Source organism: Mytilus californianus, unplaced genomic scaffold, assembly GCF_021869535.1.
Source record: "Mytilus californianus isolate M0D057914Y unplaced genomic scaffold, xbMytCali1.0.p SCAF_1, whole genome shotgun sequence".
Lineage (NCBI taxonomy): Eukaryota > Metazoa > Mollusca > Bivalvia > Mytilida > Mytilidae > Mytilus > Mytilus californianus.
The window spans coordinates 63,906,386-63,931,523 of NW_026262581.1; the positions used below are offsets into that span (position 1 = coordinate 63,906,386).

At 31.1% G+C, this 25,138-nt stretch overlaps 1 protein-coding gene across 1 annotated transcript; it reads right to left on the bottom strand.

Moving 5' to 3' along the window:
- Positions 1-660: 660 nt before the first annotated feature.
- LOC127706084 (angiopoietin-1 receptor-like) lies at positions 661-25,138 on the bottom strand. Its single transcript, XM_052210541.1, has 17 exons — positions 24,962-25,138; positions 15,823-15,942; positions 14,414-14,551; positions 12,647-12,784; positions 11,528-11,665; positions 10,100-10,234; positions 9,516-9,653; positions 9,011-9,148; positions 8,645-8,808; positions 6,629-6,815; positions 6,307-6,417; positions 5,068-5,252; positions 4,254-4,367; positions 3,704-3,774; positions 3,019-3,156; positions 2,365-2,464; positions 661-1,881 (listed from the first exon to the last, which is right to left on the bottom strand). Exons 1-17 carry the CDS (start codon positions 25,020-25,022, stop codon positions 1,828-1,830), a joined length of 2,130 nt encoding a protein of 709 aa, XP_052066501.1. The 5' UTR covers positions 25,023-25,138; the 3' UTR covers positions 661-1,827.

Here is a 25,138-nt window from a genome sequence, read left to right on the forward strand (position 1 = left end):
AGAAAGTTGAGAGGAGCTTTGTCAGATCCTTGTAAGGAAAGCATGGTCACATGTTATGTATTTTACTCAGATTGGCACAAATCTACATCCAAATGACATTAAGGTGTAATACCACCAAATCATAGTACGTCACATCAGGTTGCATACGAAAATAGGTCGAAAAAAAATATTCCCTTGAATTTGACAGTTGTAGGTAATTGATCCTACATTTCATTGCAGTAAAACATTTCTGGGTCATAAACATATATCTTGGGTATATCAAAGCACCATTATTTTTTTATTTGGGGTTTCTATAGAATATTTTGGAAACTTGAGGTTACATGGTTACTAAAGCTTGTACAGGGGTTAAAAAAGGGGGAAAATTTGATTGGTTAACTTCCAGTGATGGTTATTTTCTTATATGCAATGAAATGTTATGCGAAATTTTTTCTATAGTACTGGACAGGATAAAACTTTACTCATGCCAAGTATTTCTTTATTTGAAACAAAGATAAATTCTGCACAATTTTTTAAAAAGTGCAAATTTAACAAAGACTAATAGGGGAAAATCAATGGTGGTATTACACCTTAACAAGGTTTTCTCCATGATATCCATGTAATATTTGCAGATGGTCATCCATTTATTAACAAATCATAATTTCAGTTGATAAAAACACAAACTCTATCTTGTTTATTTTATTCAACATCTAATAAGTGACCAGCACTTTATTTATATTTACAAATATTTTACATAAAGTAACGAAACAAGATATGGCAAGAGTAAAACTAGAATGTGTAAAATATACAGAAACATATTCCAACAATAATAAAATACTAAATACACAATAAATATGATTATTAAACATGATAAATACTAAGCAATTAATATTTGTTGATGATGAAATTATTTCACAAGGCAAACATGATCTAAAGCTTGACATCGGGCTATGTCTACATATTTTGTATCGCATATAATCTACTACATGTACTGTATTTCTAAATGTTCTGAGGTATTTTCTGTTATAGAACACATAGATATATGGCCTAGACTTACACTTTTGATTCAAACTTACATATAATCTAGAATAAACACAGATTCATGAACCTAAAAATGATCAAATCAGATTCCCTAATAAGAATATATCATTGTATGTTTAACCAATGAATTCTAAAAGGTATTTAATAACACCTTGAACTCCCTCTGAAAACAGAAAAGACAAAGTCGAGATTCCGATTAGTGTTTGAATATCAAAGTCAGTTTTTCATGATTCATGACCACAAATAACACTCTCAGTGACCTCTTGGCTATGGGCCTGAAAGCAATATTTTAAAATAAAAAGAAATAGCAAGAAACCAAAGTAAGTTGAATACAATTAGAATATTCTTAGATGTCTAGAAAGGATATCGATGCAGCTGTTACTCAATGAGATGAAGCAATTCTTTTTGTGATGACAGATGATTAACAATGAATACAGAATGCAAATGATTGCAAAGCTCATAAATGTTCTAAATAAGATTTTCTATGCAAGCAGTAAATAAATGAATGTCAATGATTTCAACCATATATTACTGTATAGTAATATAAAATATTAAGTCCATTTTGATAATCGTCTTGAAATACTTGATTCCTTACAGGCAATACTTGAACAGTCTGAAGTTCATAAAAGTGGACTACTTCGATGCATTCTCTGAACTGTTTATGTGTCTGGTAATTAACATAGCTTTTTTGCATGTTGCTACAGTATGTACTTTGCTATATGTCTTTGTACAGTATGGATGGTTTTGTAACATTGTAATTGGTCCATCATCGATGATGATCGATTTGATAAGCTAATTTGCTGGACTGTGTTATTTTATTTCAGCATAATGATTTCCTTCATTTATTTCAATGTTCATGTAAACCTACACAACAACAAAAAAGAAACAATTAGTGATATTACATAAAACAAAACATACCAAAGTTTATTCTAGGCAATCTTAAAAATAAGGTAGCTATCTATATAATCATATTTTGTTTTAATAATTGCATTTTCACTCTACAGTGAAATGAAGATAATTTTAGATATTCATAAAAACAATTTCAAAGTGCTTTCCTAGCTGCCACATATTTTTCTGAATGGAATAGCACTGTACACTCACTCAAGTAACTCTGTGTGTCTCCTATCAAAATGAGGTGCTTGAATTGACGACAAAAAAAAACTTTATTTTCACTGGTAAGCAATCAGTAAGCTAAGTTTTCACCGGATTATTATCAACAGATTACAATCAAGGTCATTCAATGAAACAGAAACAACAAATTATCGTATAGTAAATGTTTCCTCATTATTTTGCCTTATAATTATTTATAAAATATATATATACAAAACTAAAAGACATCAAACTCACTTGACTGTCATCTAACATTCTTTGTAGTCTCATCATTAACTCAGAAAAGCATGGCCGACATTCTGGTTTCTCATTCCAACACTGAAGCATCATGGCATACCTGTTCAAATATATTAAGTTTTTTTATAATATGAACTGTATCTCCATGAATTATTGTCTGCAAAACTATTACAAAATGTAAATGAATATAAAGTAAAATAATGTACATGATGTTTGCTTTATGTGATGTCAATTCCACATTTTTAAATTTCTGCCAGTTGCCAGTTCAAACCTTTTGTACTTATTATACATGTAGTTGGACTTTTGTTCTAATTCATAAACTCAACTGAACATTTACATTTATCAATACAACTCTCACATGGTAGTAGCCACTTGCAAAGTCAAATGCAGTGTTGTAGTGTAACGAATTTTAAGGGCATATATTGGACCAAAAAAATTAAAAGATGAACATGATTTAAAGTAAAGGTATTGTTAATACTGAAGTTTGCGTGAGGATTTCAATGAAATTATTCCACAAACCTTATAAAAAGATCATGGCAGTACAAGCATCTTATTAGACAATACAAATTAAACCAGTTCAAACCAGGAGAAGTTCAATTTGGTTGAAATTCATGGTAAGCTTTTGTTAATATAAAGCAGTAATCGATAACTTACAATGAAGGATCACAATTCTCTGGTCGTCTCATTCTAAATCCTTGCTTTAACAAGTTGCACATTTGTTGTGTATCAAGTCCATGGTATGGTGTTCCACCCAAAGTAGCTATTTCCCATAATAAAATACCGAAGGACCAACTGAAAGATAACATAATAATATGAGACAGGTGTTGCTGTGAAACAGGACAAAGTCGTATTTTTTTCTTGATACTTTTTGGTAATCAGATATATACAAATTATTTTGGAAATTGAACGCTTTACAACATGACAGCCGCCGTCTGCATGCACACTGTCGCAAACAAAAGTTAACGATTTTGGATTCACCAGTTTATTGATTTTTTTATTTATTGTTCGTCTTACTGTTATGAGGACTTTGTCCTCTATTAAGAATATAATAATATAAATGTATATATCAACAGCACATATATTTTAGAGCCTCCTCATGGGGTTTTTGATTATGTGATTACTTGGCCGTTTTTATAGAGATTATTTGATTACCAGACCAAATATTTCATGATATTTGATTATTTGATAATCTAGGACTGTATTTGTGATTATTTGATTATCTTGTTTAAAAAAATAGTTAATGATTATGTGATGATATTGGCAAAAAAATTGTGATTATGTGATTACTTGGACACCCCCATGAGGGGCCTCATTTAAAATACAAATCATATATACTTACACATCGCTCTGTGTTGTATACAACGCATTGAATAAAGATTCGGGTGCCATCCATCTTACTGGAACTCGCGTCTGAAATATTTAAATATATTAAATTAAACAAATGCTTTTATCCAGTTTATTGATTATGTTTAATAGCAAATTATATCAAACGAATCTTTGTAGATCTCATTTGATTCGAAAGCTCATATGGTTTGTCTTTTTTTGTTTATTATTAGACCTTCTCTATGCAATTGTATGCGATATCAGATATTGTTATGACATTTCAAGTCAGACAGCTCATGGTCTCGTAAGAAGCACATACAAATTTTGAAATGCTAAAAAGATATGTTTTTAAAGAACTTTGTTTTATTTTCCACAAACATTTTTAACTACAGTAATAATACAATTTGTTAATAATTTTGCACCCTATCCAATTGTGAGTGATTATATTACAGACACTAAAATGGATAAAGTAAGAAAATCGAAAGGTTACATTTCATCTTTTGGCAAATCTCTCTTCGATTTAACCAAATTCAATATGAATTAAACAAGATGTGAGGTATACATACATTTGAAGTCTTTACATATGTGTCTTCGTGTTTGGACAAACCAAAGTCAGCTACCTTTGCTGTCAAGTTTTCATCTAGTAAAACATTTCGAGCTGCTAGATCCCTATGAATAATCTGCAACAATATCGAGGCTCATAAATATGTGTTTGAACTTTTAGAAGATTATACCGATAAGAATTTAAAAAATTGATATAGCATGCAAGTAAAATTAAAAATAAGATTTTAAATCATTATAACGTATATGATAGCATGGTGTTGAAGAACAGCGATTTTACTGCAATGGTATTTGAAAATAAAAGAACAGTGACTTGTTCATTTAAAAATATACTTTTTATATTCCAAATGAAAAGACAGAGAGCTTATATTTCGTTTGATTGTGTATAGTTAACTACTTATCAAAAAGTTCAAATATATTTATAATTTATAAGTAAATATACCTGCTTGTCAGCCAAATGATTTAGACCTGACGATACATCTAAGACGAATTTAAGTAAATATACCTGTTTATCGGCCAAATGATTGAGACCTGACGATACATCTAAGGCGAATTTAAGTAAATATACCTACTTGTCAGCCAAATGATTAAGACCTGACATACAGCTAAGGCGAATTTAATTAAATATACCTGTTTATCGGCCAAATGATTGAAACCTGACGATAGATCTAAGGCGAATTTAATTAAATATACCTGTTTGTCAGCCAAATGATTGAGACCTGACGATACATCTAAGGCGAATTTTAGTAAATATACCTGTTTGTCAGCCAAATGATTGAGACCTGACGATACATCTTAGGCGAATTTAAGTAAATATACCTGTTTATCGGCCAAATGATTAAGACCTGACGATACATCTAAGGCGAATTTAAGAAGCATGGTCTGTTGTACTGGCGAAATGATCTTAGTATTAGCATACAGGTTATGTTTAGCTTTCCTTTGTTTCCTCAGGTATGATCGTAGGTCTCCATTCTTAACGAATTCCATGGCTAAATACATCGTACCTGACAAAGTAAAACACTTAAATCAGTACAAAGACGACATTTGGTGCACCCCCAAATCTAAAGGCATGAATATCAATAACTGTCAACAAATCTAACTCTTTTTCAAATAAAAGTATGAAGATTTTTTTTTTTTTTTTAGTGTGTGTGTGTTTTTTGTTGTTGTGTTTTTAATATTGCATCCGTGCAAAGACCAGAAATGTAATTAATGACCGTATATATATGAAATGAAATGACCCTTATTTTGGTTTATTCTCTTATAACTCCTGTTTTAATTATGGCCGTTGTCTTATCAACAGGAAAACTATTATTCAGTTGCATGTTTTTTTGGTTTTCATGTTCATATTTCTACAAGCAGCTTTAAACAGTTGATGAAATGATATTTCGTCACAATGAAAATGCCAAAAATGTACTTTAATAACTCCAATGTTTACCGTATTGAATTTCATTTATTGAAATCCTAAATTTAATTGAAAAGATATTAGTAATAAAATAATGTGAATTTCTTAACTGATAAACTAATCTAAAAGATGAGTAATATGTGAAATCGGGTTAAAAACAAAACAGACAACATAAGAGCAACATATACACACGCACTTCTTCACGTGTCTTCGAAAAAAGAACCAATAAAGGGACATCCTTCACCCACATGTTAGCGAGAATGTTTGACAGGTCAGAGTTTAGTAGAAATGCGGACATAAAGAATTATAAAACCCCAGGAGAGAGTTTTGTTATCGCATGTATATTTGATACATGTGGTAAGTTTTAAAGTATAAGATAAATTCGGGTCACTTGAACATCTGATGTGTATGAATAACTCTTCTGGGTTTATTTATTGGAAAAAAAAATATGCGGTAACATGTAGAGATGTATATTTTCCTATCCATCTGCGACAGTAATATTCACCCCCAGTTTTACACAAGAAGCGAACGTCTTTAAATATTAATTGAAGTTTACAATTCAGCAAAAATTATTAAAGTATATGAAAGACATATATAGTCAAAGCATTTTAAAACTTTCTTTCGTATAAAACAAACTTCAAGTTTAATATAAATACCTTGTATATGACAAGCGCCAACTAAACAAACGACATTCGGATGTTGTCCAACTTTCTTTAGGATGTTCAATTCATTCATAAAATCGTTTTTGTCCTTTTCTGAAGCATTATCTATAAAATACACAAAAATATTAATTTACATGTGAGAACTATTTATTACGGTTTATTTGTTTCATTTGAAAAAAAAGGAGATCTGCTTAACGTCCTGACTTGCAAAAATAATATTGAAACAAATCGATTAATAAATAACCGATCATGGATAAAATAGCAAAATTGAATTAATATAGAAAATGATACGGCATGTTGTTCAAAACCCACTGACCTCTCAAAGATTTAACAGCTACTGGAAGCCTATGATCTCGATCTTTCTTGAAATATCCTTTCTTTACCATTCCAAACTGTCCAGTTCCGAGTTTTTCATTGGTCAATACAAGATTATACTTATTAAGTTCCCATGGCCCACAAACAACTTGTTCATAAATGTGGCTTTCTGGATCCTGATAGCTTCTCTGTAAAAAAATGTAGAAATATAAGGTTATTCAAATATGAAGGGAAATCTATTTTTTACGTCAGTTTGACTCTTAATAAACATTTTAGTCTGGGAAACATGATATATTTGTGCTTTGAACTCGTTTTCTGTAAACGCAAGTACTCTTAATGTTTTACTCGATCTCTGTCTTTTGTCTTTATTGTTACTTGTATTTGTGCTTAATACCGATCTGATGTGTAAGCCTCTCTTGAACTGTGCTATTTAAAGATTGTCCTAATGTTGTGCTGTTACATCTTTGATCCAGGTAAAAAAAAGAGGAGATACAGCGTTCACATACAAATGTTAATGACACAATTTCAAAAATATCCGATCGTTAAAAGAAGAAAACTTATTTTTAAGTACGATATAAATTCAATAGAAATTATTGATGGTAATAATCTGGACTAAAATCAAGGATTTTCGAAATATTACAATTTGTGGATCCAAAATTTGAAAAAGGGGGCACTAAGACAACGTTAGGAGTGGGACTTTAAAAAGTCTGTGCATTAACCACATATAGAGCTTCATATATGGGTGCCCCTAAATTCGTCTCTGATTACTGAAACATATTCGGTTTACCACTTTTCTGGTTACTTGTATCAAGTCATTTGCATTTATCAATGAAGAATTGTGACGGCTATCGATACTGCAACCAATTATGATAAGTAATGTGGGGAAACGCATAATTTTAATGCTTCAATAACAGCCCAACTTCTCAAAACTTCAAAGACTTTTTAACACTCTTGAAATAATAACTGCCGTTTTCATAAATGTTATCACAAAAATTAATTACACAAACACTTTAACACTTGTAAATGCACAATAAAGATTATAAGTGGAATTTATTAATATATTATCTCCCCTTTTCGCACATCTATATAATAATATGGTATTTTTCAATGATTAAAACCTCAAGAACAAAGACACATTTAAAGTATATATATCAAGTAAATGAAAGTTTAATTAATTTATGTTTTTGATATTTTTGACAAAGAATTACAGTAATCACGAAATAATAACAATAAAATCATGTCTAACCATACTTAATAATATACATGACGTTTGGTAGTAGATTTTAATTTATTTATTACTTAATAGAATATTATATGTAAGAAGTAAATATATAGAACACTTATAAATTGATAACCTTACACTAGCACCAGCATAATACATGTTGATAAAACACAATATAGTCTTACTTAAACTACTACAGATCTGGAAGATACTGACAATCTATTGTAAGAACATGGAAAATACAGTTCAGAAACTACCATTCCAGATTGCAAGCTTTAGGGGATAATTTTTTCTGTCAAATATGATATTTTTCAATCTTGATTTTAATACATTGTATGAGATGTTTGGTATATGCGAAATGAGAAAGCAAACAATGAAATACACAAAACATCTAAAGATCAACATTGGTCTCCAACAATGTTTCCGGTTAGTTTTCACACAGTATGCCAAATTCTACGCCACATTGAGTCTATAGAAAAAAATCTGTGGTTAAATTAAACAGAAACTATGATCAAAGATCTGTGGTCAACACCAATTTCTCCAAACAACAAAAGCATTAAAATATGACATGAGGCAACTATCGGCGAGGTTCCTGGCTTGGAATAGGCACATAAATGTATTTTTTTTTATCTCAGCCCTCACCTTATTAATCTTATCAATGGAATTACAGAGAGTGCATTGAAACGTACAACTCTTGGTCCTGCACACTGTCCGTTCAAGTTAATAAAGTTTAACATTAATACAAACAACAAAAGACATGTACACAAACCACACTTGACAATACACAACACTTACTGTAGTTAACCTGTAAAATCTACTGAACAGTCTTCCATGGCGTGGACGTATGAATATGAAATACACCAATGTTACTGTGAACAAAACTACAAGGACACCAATACAGGAAACTAAAACTGGTATTATCAAGTTCTTCATGTCTAGTTTGGCTTTCTCTCCAGTTTCTGAAAATAAAAATCAGTGTAATATAGACTATTAAATGTTAGAAGAAAACGAATACATGATAAAAATATTTTAAATCACTTATAAATATTATATTTTATAATTTTGGATCAAGTGCACATGAAATTACTTTTACAAACTCAGATATTTTGAAATGATGCAAAATAAGACATTACAATATAATCAATTGTTCTAAAGACTCACCATCAAGACAACGTAAACCAGTGTAGCCGACCTCACATCCCTGGTCACATGAGCCGTCGGAGATGTTACATGTTGTACCTGGAGCACAGAATCCACATCTATATATGCAAGCATTCCCATAGTACCCAGCAGGACAACCTGTCAAATGAAAAAAAATATTATTGTACTCTACTTATAGTAACACTTCATTGGATACTTATGATGTCTTCCAACAGTAAACAAAGACACACTTGCGGATTTGGCTTTATTTTTGGTACCTTTTTGTTCTATCTGCTCTTCAAAGTTTGTATTTGGTTTTGGTATTTTGGCCTCGAACATCACTGAAGCGACATTAATTGTCGAATTGCGCATCTAGCGCAATAACAGTGGTACCGTTAATGTTATTCAAAAGTGGAACATGCGTAAAAATGCTGCTCACTTAATTATTTCTTAACTTATTCAAATTACAAGATATTCTATTGTGTGCAATAGCTACTACAGTACGTTAACGTTAAGATTAACTTACTTTGTTGACATCTAAGTCCCTGCCACCCTGGATCGCACCCAAACGTACACATGCCACTGATCGGGTCACAGTCTGCATCATCACGACATTGTCCACATTTACTGCCACAGTTTGCACCGTATGTTGCATTAGTACACTCTGAATATTTGTAAGTAGAAGAATATGACAAATTTAATATGTTTGGAAGTCATTTTAATTGAAGTGTTTCTCTTTTATGATCTTTTAGGTGATGTCAAATATTAACTTTTCTAATTCGATTTGATAGATTGCAGTCTTGAAGTTAACAGTAGTTCCACAATGGTAAGAGATAAACCATTATAGTTTACAACGTTTAGTATCTACTAAAAAAGTGTTATTGCAAATCGATAATTATTGATTTGTAAGTAACGATATAAAAAGTGAAATATATCAGTAGGAAATATGCACAAAAAGTGTTCCATCTACTTCAAACCAAGTTTCCTACATTGCAAAAACTAAGAAACAATCTGCTAACAATGATAATACAAGTAAAATTACAGAAATCCTAAAATCTACATATATATTATCATTTATAAGATTTTGTGTAAATTAAAACATGGACTTACTATTGTTGCACATTTGTCCATTATAGCCTGCAGAACACACAGAACCACATTTACCATTCACGTGATTACAAGTTCCATTTGCACACTTTCCACAATGCAACTGACAACCGGTTCCAAAATAACCAGGAGAGCACTCTGTTAAAAAGATCACATTCTTACTATGATTTATTGTTAGTTTCATTAATATTACTTAGATATGAATGTATTTTAATAGTATTTCTATACATATTGTCATGTTAAAAGTATTTTTCTTATTCAATCTTTATTTATTGTATTGTAATGTAATTTTGATGCAATGCGCAGTTTTTCTTTTTGCAACGCGCAGCTTTTTTTTCAAACATATTCGGTTGTTATTTGTCCATATTTCATTGTGCAAGTTTTCTTAAGTTTGTGAGTAGTTATTTTACTTATTTCAATTAAAGTTTTCTTTTCATCTTACATTTTTAGGTCCTTTTTTGGTCATTTAGCTCTTCAACTGTTTCGGTTCTTGTGCATCCTTGGCTTTCAAATATTTTTGCGACATCGAGCGTTCCTGATGAAAGTAAATCCAGACAAGTTTGAGCTTTCTAAAAAGCTGTGGACTGCTTCGCTCTATTCTAATTTATGGTAATATGTGTGCATGTGGTTGTTGATTTAGTATTGGAAATGTGGTATTTTTAGATATTGATTGATATAAAATGGATGTCTTAGACTTGGAATATAAATTTTTGTATATATATTAAGATGAACTTTTCTGAAATTTTAAACTGGCTGTTCAGTGTTTAGTTGTCAATGTGTTTTTGTGGAGTGTGGTTTTCTAGTTTTTTTTAGCTGGTTATTGACTTGCGATTTTGATTGCTAGTTCTGTATATACTGGAGGTGTGCCTCTCTGGAGGTGTGCCTAGATTGACAGAAGTTATAAAATACAGATAATGCATGTTTGTAAACATTGTATAGGAACATTGTTTAGCAAATCGTGCATATTGCAGATTAACAAAGCAAATAGACACGTATTAATAATTGATATTTCAATATTGAATTTCAGTGTGCAATATATGCATAATAAAACGAACATGAATTAATGACAGTTGATCGGAACTGAAATACACATAGTTAATTTTCCGGCATTTGATGTCTTATCCTGAGACGATAAAGTCTGTAATTCTTCATCTCATTTAAACCAATAGCTGTTGCTGTATCTCAGCCGCATCATAAAGTAACCAATTAGAATCTATATGTGATAAGTAATTATTTCAAGATGGCGTGAATATCGACTGAAACTAATAGCTCCGCACCGTGGTGCGAAGCAAAAAGCGCTTCAGACGAATGGAATTTATAAAGAGTTGTTTTTATTTTTTACCACTTTGACTGCGTTGGTTAAAACACTCTTCAGCTAGGAGCCCCACTATCAACTGAGACATAAAGTGTACGTTGAATCAAAATACTTACTTCTGTTACATTTACTTCCCAACCAACCATCTCTACAACCATTGGTACAGTATCCTGTTTCGTGGTCACATGATCCGTTACCTGAACAACGCCCACATGTCAAAGCACAATCTATACCGAAAGTACCAGGCTCACATTCTGGAAAAAAAGTTAAAAGGCCAATAGTTTTTGATCCTTTAACTTATGTGCTAGATAAATCTTTCCTAATAATTCACCAACTCTCATTCGTAAAACATAAAAGGCATATACCGAACAACCAAAACTGTCAAAAAATCAACTTGGATGATGCAAGCTTTTTTTAAGAACAATAAAATAATTTATGGAAATTAACGGATAAAATGTATCATTTAAATAATGGCAACCACGCGGATTTTTCCATTCGAAACTGATAGCTCACAGGCAGGGTGCTTATTCACAAAATATCCGTTAGTTAATAAGCTCCAAAATGTACCAATCCAGTTGCAGAAATAACTTAGGCACCAATGTCCGTGGCCAGAGCGCATTGCATTCATCAATACATTTTGTTATTTATATGTTTGTTTCCTAAAAAGATGGTTCAAACCCGTCAAGCTAGAAAGACTTTAACGAGTTTGGCTAATTTCTTTAATTATTTTTCTGTGTCTTATACTTATGCTGTACAGCTTTGAACGTTCTTCGTGAAGCTGAATCCCGAGAAGATATTTGATTTGTAATTACAGCTTTCTACTCAGACAAAAATGTTTTCCTCTTTCGTGCGTATAGTTTAACTAAATAGCCTCTTGTATTTGAGTAAGATAAGATTTGGGTTTACACCAATGACACATCAACCTATAACATATTGTATGCGTGAAGTAGTGTGCATGCCATGTTCTGATTTGTTCTTTTTTACAAATACTATTTAATATAGAAATGTCTAATCTCATAATATCTTGTTCTGAAATTGTCAGAAATTATTGCTTACATCGATGAAACAGATTTAAACAATAAACTCATCATAGATAACAGGCTTAACATTTTGTACGCAATACGCGCGTTTCGTCTACAAAAGACTCATCAGTGAGCTAGAATCAAAAATATTTAAAAGGCTAAAGTTGAAGAGCGTTGAAGACCTAAAATTCCGAAAGAATTACCAAGACTTACCACGGTCACACCCTTCTCCTGTCCACCCAGGTTTACACCCTGAGCTACAATGGCCTGTCATCAGATTACACTTCTTGTCCTGTCTACAGTGACCACACCGTCCCATACAATCAAAACCAAACGTGAACGCTGCACATGCTAATTAAAAACATAAATGGCAAATGTAGAGACTCAACCGTATTGAGTAATTGTAGAAAAAAAATCAACCCTCCTCGTCTTTATTCTGGAGAAATTGAGTAATTGTAGATTTAAAAAATCCAAGATACTACTACAGTTATATATGTATAGTTCAAAAGACCAAATGTGTAGTTAGTGCATATCCTCCAAATATACCCGAATGACAGTTAGTTGATCAAATTTATTGAAAAAATGTTTTATACAAATAATGTTATTTAAAATTCAGGTTGTTAGCATTGCTTGTTTTACATTTAAAAATGCGCAATCAAGTAGGTGTTCTATTACAGTAACTATTATTTATGTAAGTAAGACAACGCAAAAGAGTGTTAAGTACGGACTAGTCTTGTACGAAATGTATAAATTCGGAGTAGATTCTAAACACGGTCTTATACGAATTTGGTGTAGACTCTAAGGTAACCGGGGTTGATGAAATGTAAAGACAAATGACAAAGCTGTCTGTATTACTATAAATTGGTGACTTTTAATAAAAAAAACTTTGTATAACCAAACTTCCATATTATGTTAAATATCACAAACCCTTATATTCATCATCAGTTCTAATTTTAAAAGAGCGGAACAAGTATTTTTGTTGCCATACACAATGTAAACTTGGATAAACAATTTTAAAATTGTAAAACCATAAATAAAAAAAAAAGTTTTGATTTTCTACAGATATTATTTATATAAAAAGAAAACTTTATGTATTATACTTAACTAATGGTTTTTAAAGATAAACGTCAATAAACATTGAATAAATGTTACCGATATAAATGTTCTATGGTAAATTTTGTCATCCACAATACATAGCATTATATCGACGCCGGCAATGTTTGAATTCACTTCGACGGCTTTTTCAGTATTTAACGCGGTATTTAAGATACATAATTTGATGGGTACACTAGATAAAGTTTTAACTTTTATAACCTAGTTTTTCATTTTTTAACATATCAACAGTGCATATTAAGAAGAAGTGTCCAGTTTGTCGAAAATGTTCGTGTTATCAAGATATGAAAGATGCATTTAATGTTGATTAATCTATTTTCAGTATTCGAGTAGACGATTTTAGGCAGCAAAATATGTTTTATGTGACAATTATGTACATTTAACGCGAACATTATCTAATAAACATATATTATAAAATCAGTTTTAATATATTTTGCAGTTAACACGTTATAAATTGCATAATAATTTATCAAGATTGAAATATTAATTACAAGCAACTCATAACAGAGTCATTAAGTTTATCTGCTTACTAAATATAAGAAATGGGTTGGGATACTAGAAACAGGATTTGACCTATAACACATAAAGCAGAAATAAGACAACGCCGCACATATGATCAAAGACTTAATTTCATGTTACAGTAGTTCACGCAATGAACAAAAGAATCCAAATGATCCTACTCAAAGATAAAAATCGTCTTATTTTGGGAGTTATAGCTTCTATTATGTGAGTTATATCTTCTATTATGTGAGTTATATCTTCTATTATGTGAGTTTTTGTTTCGTAACAAGGATCATGTTTGCTATTATGATAACATCTGCTTAATTTCCCACGATTGTGTAACTTTTGATATGAAGGAGAACGTACATTCATTACAGAGTTGTCCTCTCCAGCCAGCGACACAACCATTCCGACATACACCTGTCCGAACATCACAAGCCTCGTCGTTACGGCAGTGACCACAGCTCCGGCCACAGTTTGGTCCATATGTATAATCATCACATGCTGTAATAATAATAAAAATATTCAGTAGGTCAGACACTTTAACGCTGTCACAGATGAATCGAATTCTCATAGAAATGTTTTAAAGTACAAATATTATCTTTGAAATAAATTTGCAACAACGACTTTATTATAGAGTTTTATCTATTCCTTTGAATGATTAACTTTTATCACATTTCGTCAAAAGTATATCTTTATTTTGATTACCAGGGGAAAGTTATACTGAGCGACTTAGAGCTTTAAATAGCATGAAGACACATAGCTATTGTTGAATATAAATGCAATAAGATGTGAAGTATACGTCAATAAGAGAGCAATCCAACAACAGAAAAAACCAAAAAAACGAAGACCGTATTTTGACCTTTAGATGTCTTTCGTTTGGATGCTGTCGTTTTCTTCTTTAAGTCGTGCTTTGCTTATTTTATTATATAAAAGAAGACTTACAGCTCGATACCTCTACTGGTGGACTGTTAGTCCCCGAGGGTATTACCAGCCAAGTAGCCGGTACTGGCATGAAAATACGGATATTGATTGATAAAAATGTGTTGTTGTAAAATTTTGGAAAATGTTTTAAATTAAAGAATGTATCTCCCTCATACAAAGATTTGCTCCTCATCATTTATACTAGATTTTGGATAGTCAAATAATTTTGGCCTCGAGCGTCACGTAAGAGACATTATTACCTTATAAAGAGTATTTTACTGTTTTATTAATATTTCTATATTATTTGCTATTTTTCTGCCATTTTTTGTTCCATGGTCTATGCACTGGAAATTATCGTTCTATTGCACCTGTGTGCAGTCTATTGCACTGACCTGTTATGACCTCTCATTCTGAAATCTGATTAGTTGAAAGGTATTCATGTTGTCCAATCAAATTGGGTCTTTTAAACGTTCTTGAGTTTATTGTTTTGGTTGTACATGTATGCTCCTTACCCATTATAATTAATACAGTTGTTACTTTCATGTGTTTTATTTCTAAGAATTTGTTAGAACTGACTCAGTTTGTATTAGGTAATAAAACAGTTATTGAATGTGTAACAGTGCAATAGATCAAAATATATTTCCCTCGGTATGAAGATCAGCTCATTGAGCTGATCTTCATACCTCGGGAAATATATTTTGATCTATTGCATAGTTACATATTAAATAACTGTATATTAATTGTCGAAATGGGGGCGTAGCTGGTGCATTAAAATTGATACCGTTTGTGATATTACAAAACACGAAAAGCTTCAAACGCACAAACTTAGTTAGTGTATACGTCTGGCGTACCTTGGTCACAACTTTGTCCTTTCCAGCCATGTCGACAACCACCATAGCACGTTCCAGAGTCACTACAGCTCATCATACAGTTCTGTGAGCATATCTGTCGACAGTTTTCAGTTGTACAAGCTTAAATGAAGAAATATTTTAACGTTATATTCTTGCGAACTTGCAGTTTCAAAACTTAATGTACAATCAGGTGTTTCTGTCAGTTACTCTTAATATGTTCATGATTTTTAAAAGACAACTAACCATTTTTCAAAACTCTGTATTAGCATATTTTAAATGTTTTAAACTGAGTATACATGTATTTATACCTAAACTAAGACTGTTATGACGTCTTTACACTAAATCCATTCGATGTGTACTGATTGATATTTTAGATTGAAACTAGCTTTCAGTAACTGCAAGTACTCTAAGATCAGTTCTTTGTGTCTTTGGTTATTTTTTCTTTCTTTTTTTTAGGGGGGGCATACATGTTTAACCCCGTCACATTCTATATGTGCCTGTCCCAAGTCAGGACCCTGTAGTTCAGTGGTTGTCGTTGGTCGCTATTTGTTTTTCGTTTATTATTTTGTACATAAATGAGGCCACTCATTTTCTCGTTTGAATTATTTAACATTTTGTCATGTCGAGATCTTTTATAGCTTACTATACGATATAGGTTTTGCTAATTGATGAGGACGGTACGCTTTGATCTACGGCATTTGTTATTTCATTTGCAATCATACCACCTCTTTCCATTTTTATAAGACAGCAAATATCTAAGGCGAAAATGATATTACGAGTGTTTGGATGTATTTTATAAGACATTAAGAAAAATTTACAATTCGTGTGCGAATATAAAAATATTTCAGTATAGCTTACAAAAAGGTAAAAATTGACAAAATTAAAAAGCTTTGCACCAGCTGAAGCCATAAACAACAGCTGTCTAATATGTATCTATGAACCACATTCACCGCGCAACTATCTTTTCTTTACTGATATTGGTCTAAACTAATGCATTATATTTTGATCAAAGAGTACATTTTTAATTGACAAATGGACGAAAATTATAACAATTGTGGCATTCTTGACAAAAAAAAAAACTACTGTAAAAGAATATTTGTTTGTGCACTCTATTAAAGAAGAATATGGATAACAATGTTATCGTTACACCCTGCAGAATGTTAATTCAAGTATTATACATAATTGAAAGTAATCAATAGTCTACACCGTGTTCAGTAGTATCATCATATATGGGTGTGTGCGGTACAAATGGTCAATTGTTCTGTTATAGTAATATATCATACGTATCATTATTGTTGCATGAAGAATTTAAAAAGTCATGAGAATATGTCTTTATGGTTATTCTCTATTTTTTAGATAATCAGTTTCCTTGCTGGAAGGTGCTGTCGTATACTATTCAACACATGATTTTTCGATTAGGCGATAATTAAAAATGATATATTATTGTCATTGCTTAATGTTTATGCTTAAGGAAACATATTCAATTGGCAAACAAAAGTTTACCTTTAAACAAAACAAAGAGACTTTCAGATTCCGTAAACGCTTGAAATAGTTCAAGAAATGCATATGTATTCTTTAAACCTCATCTCATAGAAATAAAGAGACAGGAGTTCCCTCTGCTGGAGAATTTACCCATTAAAGTTGCAGAAAACAAACATTGAAATTGATAACAGGTCACCAAAGTGTGGTCGAAGGACGAAATTTTTACCATTTGATGACACAAGCAGTATAGCTAAATATATCATTTTGATGCTTGCTATTAAAAGATGGAAATACCTTTAGCGAGCAAAAATTAGTTTTAGGTATGATTCTTCCCATTTGTGATTTCAGAGATTAGTGTTGTCTTACCATCTACAAGAATTAATAGAGAAATATTGTTATAAATCTTCCTCCAAAAAATAGTTCCCTATTTCAGTTTTTTTTATTATCTAACTCATCCGAGGTTGTGATTAGTAGAAACCTTCGTCCGAATTTCAAGAGAGTCTGATAAAAACAAATGAACGCTCTATCCTGGAAACAAGAATTGATATGAGATAAATTTTTGTACAAATCGCCCTCCTCAAAAGAGTTCGCAAATTGTATTTTTCTGTTTTCTTATTTATCGAACTCATCCTAGGTTTTGATTAGAGGAAACCTTCATATACATTTGAAGAGGGTTTTATCAAAAAAAGCTATCCTGGCGACAACAAAGTGATGACACATAGACGGACATATAAAAAATCGTAGTAATTACCACCGCAACTTCGTTGAGTTGGGTTTAAAATGTTTTATGTGACTTGAGGCGTTGAAAAAAGCAAAAGGAAACCAAGAGGACAATCCAAATCTAAAAGTCGATGAAAAAAAGACAATTCAATTTTTATTTCCTTTAAACCTTTTAAAAAATAACAGACAAACCTTTTCAGTTATTTATAGATAAAAGGGCAAATAAAGATTAAAGAGATTAAAATCTTTCATATTGTCTTAGGTTTTGAAAACAGAGGAAACGACAACTTGAAATTCAATAACTCAATGATACAATTAGTTGCTTATGAACTTCCCTTTTCCTGTCCACTGTAATATTGTATATTAAAAGTCAGAATTAAGTTACAGTGTAAATGGCTTATTATTTTACAGTTTGTTTTTGACATATGTGAGAAATGCTTGGGTTTCACACTTAAACTGGATGTATTATCGAAGTTATTAATACTATTAGAACCAAGTACTGGACTCTGAAGGTCAAAACAATAAGTCAATGTACTCGCAAGAACAAATCAGCAATTTCCAAACAGAATTTAACTACAAGTGAAAGATTTGCTAACACTGGCATAAGTTGAAAGAAATTAACTTCTGTCTTACGTCAACTTTTACAATTTGTAACAAATATTTACAAAAAAAAGTTTGATGCATATACTAACAAAAGTTATTGCACTCCTTCAGACATAATTAAGTGCCCATTTTAGAAATTTACGAAACTATAGTGAAATAAATTGCACGATTATAAAATAAACAAGTAGAACAAATACACATTTTATTGAGTTTATCACAGAAATTCGTTCAATGGTATTATTGTTTGGATGAATAGTGCTTGTGCGAAAAAAACAATAATTGCAGAACAGCTTTCATCTGGTGCTGATAAGCAAAGAAATTAATTAGTTCATTTACTTTATTGAAAATCTTTTCTTATTTGTTTTTCATATACATTCATCCATATCTACTGACAAATCATCATTTCATGGTGTTAGAAATAGACAGAGGTAGCATATGAACAAAAACATTTACTAACATATAAAAATACTTCGGATAATGTCAGAATATTTTTTTGAAATGACGTATATTGAAGAGTGTAGGAGCTTTCTTTTAGTGACTACAATCATTCTTTGATACGGTTGTTTTACCTCTTAACTTGTAATTGTGATTATTTCATCTGTATTGTACCTTCTACGTAGATTTTGTTATTTTAATGATCGAGATTATCAAGGTGTGGTTTAAGTACTCAAATTCATATTGCTCCGCCACATGTTTAGGAGTCTGTTCCAAGATAGGAACCTCGATAGTGGTTGTCTTTTAGTGTCATCTCTATTGTTGTTTTGCTGCTTTTTTTTTTTTTTTTTTTATTATTTTGTCTTTTAGAATTTGGTGCTGATAGCAGATCTTTTATAGAGAAATCGAACGGTCTGATTTATGTACGAAACATTAAACGACTACCACTGAATTACAGGCTCCTGACTTGGGACAGATCCATACAGAACGCAGCCGGTTTAAAAATGTATGCAGGAGTCCAATCCTCCCTCTAACCTTGAACAGTGGTTTTACAGCACAAAATAGAAGTAAAACTATCAAAATCAGTTGACAACAGGTTTGACACATCAGAAAGCTATAAAAAAAAAACAACAACTAACAAAAAGACTAGTTAAAGTCGACACAAAGTACCGATCTGACATTACTCGGAGTTACTGAAAGCTAGTTCAAAGCCAATACAAAAATAATGTATCCAAGACTAGATAATCAATCGTTGCACACCCAATGATTAAGTGTAAAGACTTAATAAACAGTCAGAGAAATCACATGATCTTGTGAAAAAGTCAAAATATTAGTATCGACCGAATCTATAAGACCGTATAAATCCTCTTGCATGGTTGTGTTTATTGTAGAAGATCGGTTGATGTCTGTTGGATCAGGACATTTTTTTATTTTCATTAACATTTTTTATTTCAAATTCTTCACAAAAGTCATAACTAGAGTAAAACAAAATAATAATTTTGAAAAAAAAATATACTTAAGTTTTAATATAACACCCACTGAATATGTTGTGTGAGTCCGTTTAAAACTTGAACAAATTGCATGACGGCTTCCATTCGAATTTGAAGTGATACATTTATATATAATGTTAAAATACTATTCTATTATTTAAAATTCTCAAGACACTTTTTTAAATACATTTCTCGTATATCATCTGTAAAATTATAACTGGGTTGTTACAGTCACGTGATTGTAGTTATCTTTGATTTCTAGTATAAGTTTAATACAACGTAAGACAGTTTTAAACGTTTGAAGAAACTGGGTTTTAAAAAAAATTATTTTCGAATTGTACATAATGACTGTCTTATATAAGTAAGTCATAAAGTCAATATCTATAATCTATGGAAGTAAGTACTTTCTTTGAGAGTTGATCAAACTTTAAGATCTGAAAACCTTGTATATTTAGAAACGGAAACATTAAATCTGTACTTAAAATGTAAACCTATTAGTAAAATCATGTCTAAATGCATGAGATATTTATATACATGTGGGTGGGATGCGTGTCACTAGGATGCAATTCACTTATCACAATAATTTAAAAAGTTAAAAGTGCAGTAACATATAATTTTCTACATCAATACAAATTATGAACAGCCGTTGTCTGGTTTCCCCAATAGAGAAAATATAGTAGAGTTGTCGCAGTTAATGAGGTATGCGATTAAAAAAAAATAGTGACTATATTACAAGTAGCGTTGCCATTCTTTGAGATTTAATGAAAACAGATTTAATGCTCATGTATACAATCTACCGGCCAATGAAAGCTATATATTCATAAAGACGTGACATTTACCCCAAAAAATATTGGAAATGATAAACATTTGTATAAATTTCTGCAAATAGAATCACTCGTCTACAATATATACCTATATGTGTGATAAAATGTGGTTAAAAGTTTTGACCAATTTATGAAAACTATATGTAGAATCGTGTTTGTACTTAAAATTTTACCTTCATTGAAATCTTCGGCGTGACTGCAAATCGAACCTATTATGAAGTATGTAGAATCCTTAGGAAGAAACAAACGGAACAGTATCGCTAAGTAAGAGAACTAACGAGACGCTATTTATCGTAACATTGTGTATCTAGATTGCGAAGCAAAAGTCTAATATGTTTTAATAACTTTGAAAAAGAACATAGATGACCTTAGATGTTGAATTTAGTAATAGTAAATCAAAGTTGAAAAGTTTAATTGGTATATGGTTTAGAAAAAAATTGATTATTTAAAACATATGTTCATGATTATATCATTGAAAATTGTGTTTCGTTGGGTCTTTAGAAGCGAAGACGTAAACCGACATTTTAACTTTAACCTATTGAGCAATTTTTGGTGGAAAAACTATGACAAAAATATCAAAACGTGTCCCTGCAATCTTTATTGGTTTATACTTTAAGTAGAATATGACATAAGAGTTCATTTCGATAAAAATTATTATTTGTCGTCAACGTTTTTTCTCTATTATCATAGCGCTAGCCTTACCGTTTGAGGTTGTTAAATTGTTGAATGCTATACCTACATTAGTGTCATTCTCATTTTTTGTGTAACTTGAAGTGTTTTTTGATAAATTTATCATTTTGTGGTCATAAATCTTCCTCATACATGATTATTTTATCATTAACATCTTTAATGGAAGACTTACTTCGTTGTTTCAATGTTCTCGATTTAACCATCGGGATCAAAACGTTATTGCAAAACCGGTTATCATTACAATTTAAAAACAGAAGTAAAGACAATTTGTCATGGGTAATAATGTTATGTAACCGAACTTACAATACAACTTTTTGTTTTATTTCTAGAATACGTTACAACCATTTAGCAAAATAAGTTCACTGCATACAGCTTCATACGAAAGACAATACATACAGTGAGTAGTACGACAGAATTTACGATACGATTACTACTACTGGTGGATTTCTAGTTCCTGATGGTATTATCAGCTCAAAGCTTTGATAATGTTATGATTCATTATGAACAATTTGATAAATACTAACTTCATTTTTTGTGTTAATTTAAAATAAAAACAAGAGTTTCGATTCCAACAGGGAAAATCAAATTTAAGATGTTTCGTCTAACCATTAAAAGGACTTTTATGGCTCCCAGTGTATTTTTACACCTTTTCAAAACATTCGGTGTTGAAAGCTCTTGATAAAATTTAATAATCCAGAAATGCGATTTTGACGCATATTTGGTATATCTTTATCTTGCTCCAACATAAATGTCAGAAAAATTACAATGAGCGCAATCCCTTTGAAAGAAGTTACAGTAAGGAACGCCCCCTCAGTTTATCTGTCCTTATTTCAATTCATAACTAGAGTTCTGAATAGCTTTTGTGTTTAAACAATGCAATTATTTGATTTTACTACACTTCCCACTAAAAAATTAGTTTAAACAATTCAGCATAATGAAAAAAATTAAATTATTACTTTTCATAAAAGAAATGCCACATATATATAAACCCCTAATAGACTCTCTCTCTCTCTCTCTCTCTCTCTCTCTCTCTCTCTCTCTCTCTCTCTCAGAGAACCGTTTTAGCCTTTCAACTGCTTTGATTCAAATTTGATATGGTGAACCATATTATGAGCATGCATCTTAAATGAGTTTTATACATCTTTCCAAACAATGCACCAAACAAAATAAAACGAAATAACTGACTTGGATAAAAGTAGATTTTGTCGAATGATACTAGATCACAATAACTGCTTTGTTCTTCATTGGATATCGGAAAATCTATTGGTATATGAGAGGATGTGTTTCATAGCTGGATTTGGATTTCGGTACTTTTACATGCTTGTTTACAAATATTTGGCTTCGAGAGTTCCTGATTAAAGTAAATACAGAAAAGCGCTTCGAACCCAACAAATTTATAAAGTAACAGTTATTTTTCATACGGTTGGTTTGGATCCCCTTCTAAAAATTAAAATTCGAATGTTGAAATCATTTACACAGTTTTTTTCCCGAAAGTTTGTTCACATGTTCACAGAGGGAATTGCAAGCATTAAGAAATAAAAGTCTAGCATTATTGTACAATCTCAATTTTGCGCATGGAATTGCAAAATTGTCTCATTTTAAATCTATACAAAAGAGAGGCAAAAAATACCAAAGGGATATTCAAACTCATAAGTCAAAAACTAACTGATAAAGCCATGGCAAAAATAACCGAAAAACGATGAAAACACCAGGCTGACACATACACATTTGTGGTAGTACCTTTGAAGCATTAATCAATTTGTTTTATTTGTTACTGTAAATGATGAGCTTTACTTGCGAATATACCTAAATACAGAACGAATATTTTTCTAATTTTTCTAATATCAATGCGTAACTTCGTCCGAGTCACTTGTTCCACAGAGCAACAGACTTGCGATTGAAATACAAATATTTTTGAAAAAAATCATCAAAATATCAGGCTTATATGTTTTTACGCCAGATGCGCATCGTCTTCAAAAGATTCACCAGTGACGTTCGAATAAAAAAAGTTAAAAGGCCAAATAAAGTGTTTAGTTGAAGTTCATTGAAGACACAAAATTCTGAAAGTTTTGCCAAATAAAATGACAACGCCATGGCTAAAAAAGAAAAAAACAGACAAATAATAGTACAGAAAACACAACATAGAAAACTAAAGCCTAATTTATTTCTGGGGTAGAAAATTCTTAATACCGGTATCTCGAACAATTCAAAGTTAGGTGACTATTACATCATGTTGATCCAAATGTTAGTAATTAAATGGAGTTTCAGTCAAAAATGTTGAGTCAAATGTACTCTCACGGATCTTTCATCTTTGAAAATTAAACTTTTTTGTGATTTGTGTGCGCAATGAGATTATGAGAATAACTGCAATGTTCAACGAAGGACCTAACAACACCAGTTTACGAATGCGAGAAGCGTATGAGTGAACTATCAGCGTTTTTCGGTCACGAGTCAAATATGTTTCGTCAAATGAATTCTTGGTAACTTTTTGTTATTAACTAGATAGAAAGGCATGGAACTATATCCTTTTTCCAATACCAAGTGTTGTATGACGTCATGAGATAAAAATACAGTGTTTATTTCACGTGTTTATTTCACAAGGTGTCAATGGCAAAATATCCTGTAATTCACATCTCCTACAATTCGGAAAACTAAACCAGTAACAATGTAATTGTATTTCATAAAGAGTCAGTTGTATAAGATTTTTATGTCTCACTAACAGAATTTAAACCCTTTTTACGGATTTACAAACCATATATAACGACCTTGTAACTAACTTTTACTACTTAAAAGCTCACAAGAACGATTAAACAAATTGCAATATACTAAAAAAGTATAACAAGAATACTGAACTCCAAGGCAAAATGAAAAAGGTTTATAATGAAATTCGTTTATACTCCTAAATAACGCACATTTCGACTTGATAATTTCGATGTTAAATTCATTCTAAAATGTAATACTCACAAGACATTTGTTTGTTTTAATTTGATTGGGTATTTACTGTATTTCATTGCAAACAAAACAACGTTATTGAATTCTTTAATTTTCATCGCATTGAAACTCTAATATTCTTCAAGAATATTAAAATATTTAAACGAAAATTTCGCCCTGTTCGACATGCATTTATGGATAACCCACCTCCAGGTGTCCCACTGTAAAAGGGTAGTTTCTATTAAATAAATATACAAATATATTGTCTGCAGTTTCAAACATCAGTCTCAAAGGTGTCCAACTCCTTATTTTTTATTTTCCATAGGCTTTTAACTCTGTAAAAAAAGCTTTTACTCACTTTGTTAATGAATTCTTCTGAAACTTTGACACCTGAAAAATCCTAAAATAAAAACCAAAAAGAACCTCATGAAAACAAAACAAAAAACAATCAAAAACTTAACATACCTGTCTCCACAATTAAAACCAAGGATAAAATAATTATAATCCAATACACACAATTCTTCATAGTTGACTGTGGGGTACTAATATTTCAATACACTTCAGTATGGTATTTTTTTTAGTCTATATACTTGAGAATAAAATATGACATTCAAGTTAACAGAGAAATAATATGTAAAGAAA

Coding starts and splice junctions, on each gene's coding strand:
- LOC127706084 (XM_052210541.1), bottom strand. CDS start 25,022: ATGAAGAATTGTGTGTATTGGATTATAATTATTTTATCCTTGGTTTTA. Junction 6,418..6,628: donor AGCTGTTAAATCTTTGAGAG/GTCAGTGGGTTT, acceptor TGTATTTTATAG/ATAATGCTTCAGAAAAGGAC. Junction 3,157..3,703: donor TATACAACACAGAGCGATGT/GTAAGTATATAT, acceptor GTTATCTTTCAG/TTGGTCCTTCGGTATTTTAT.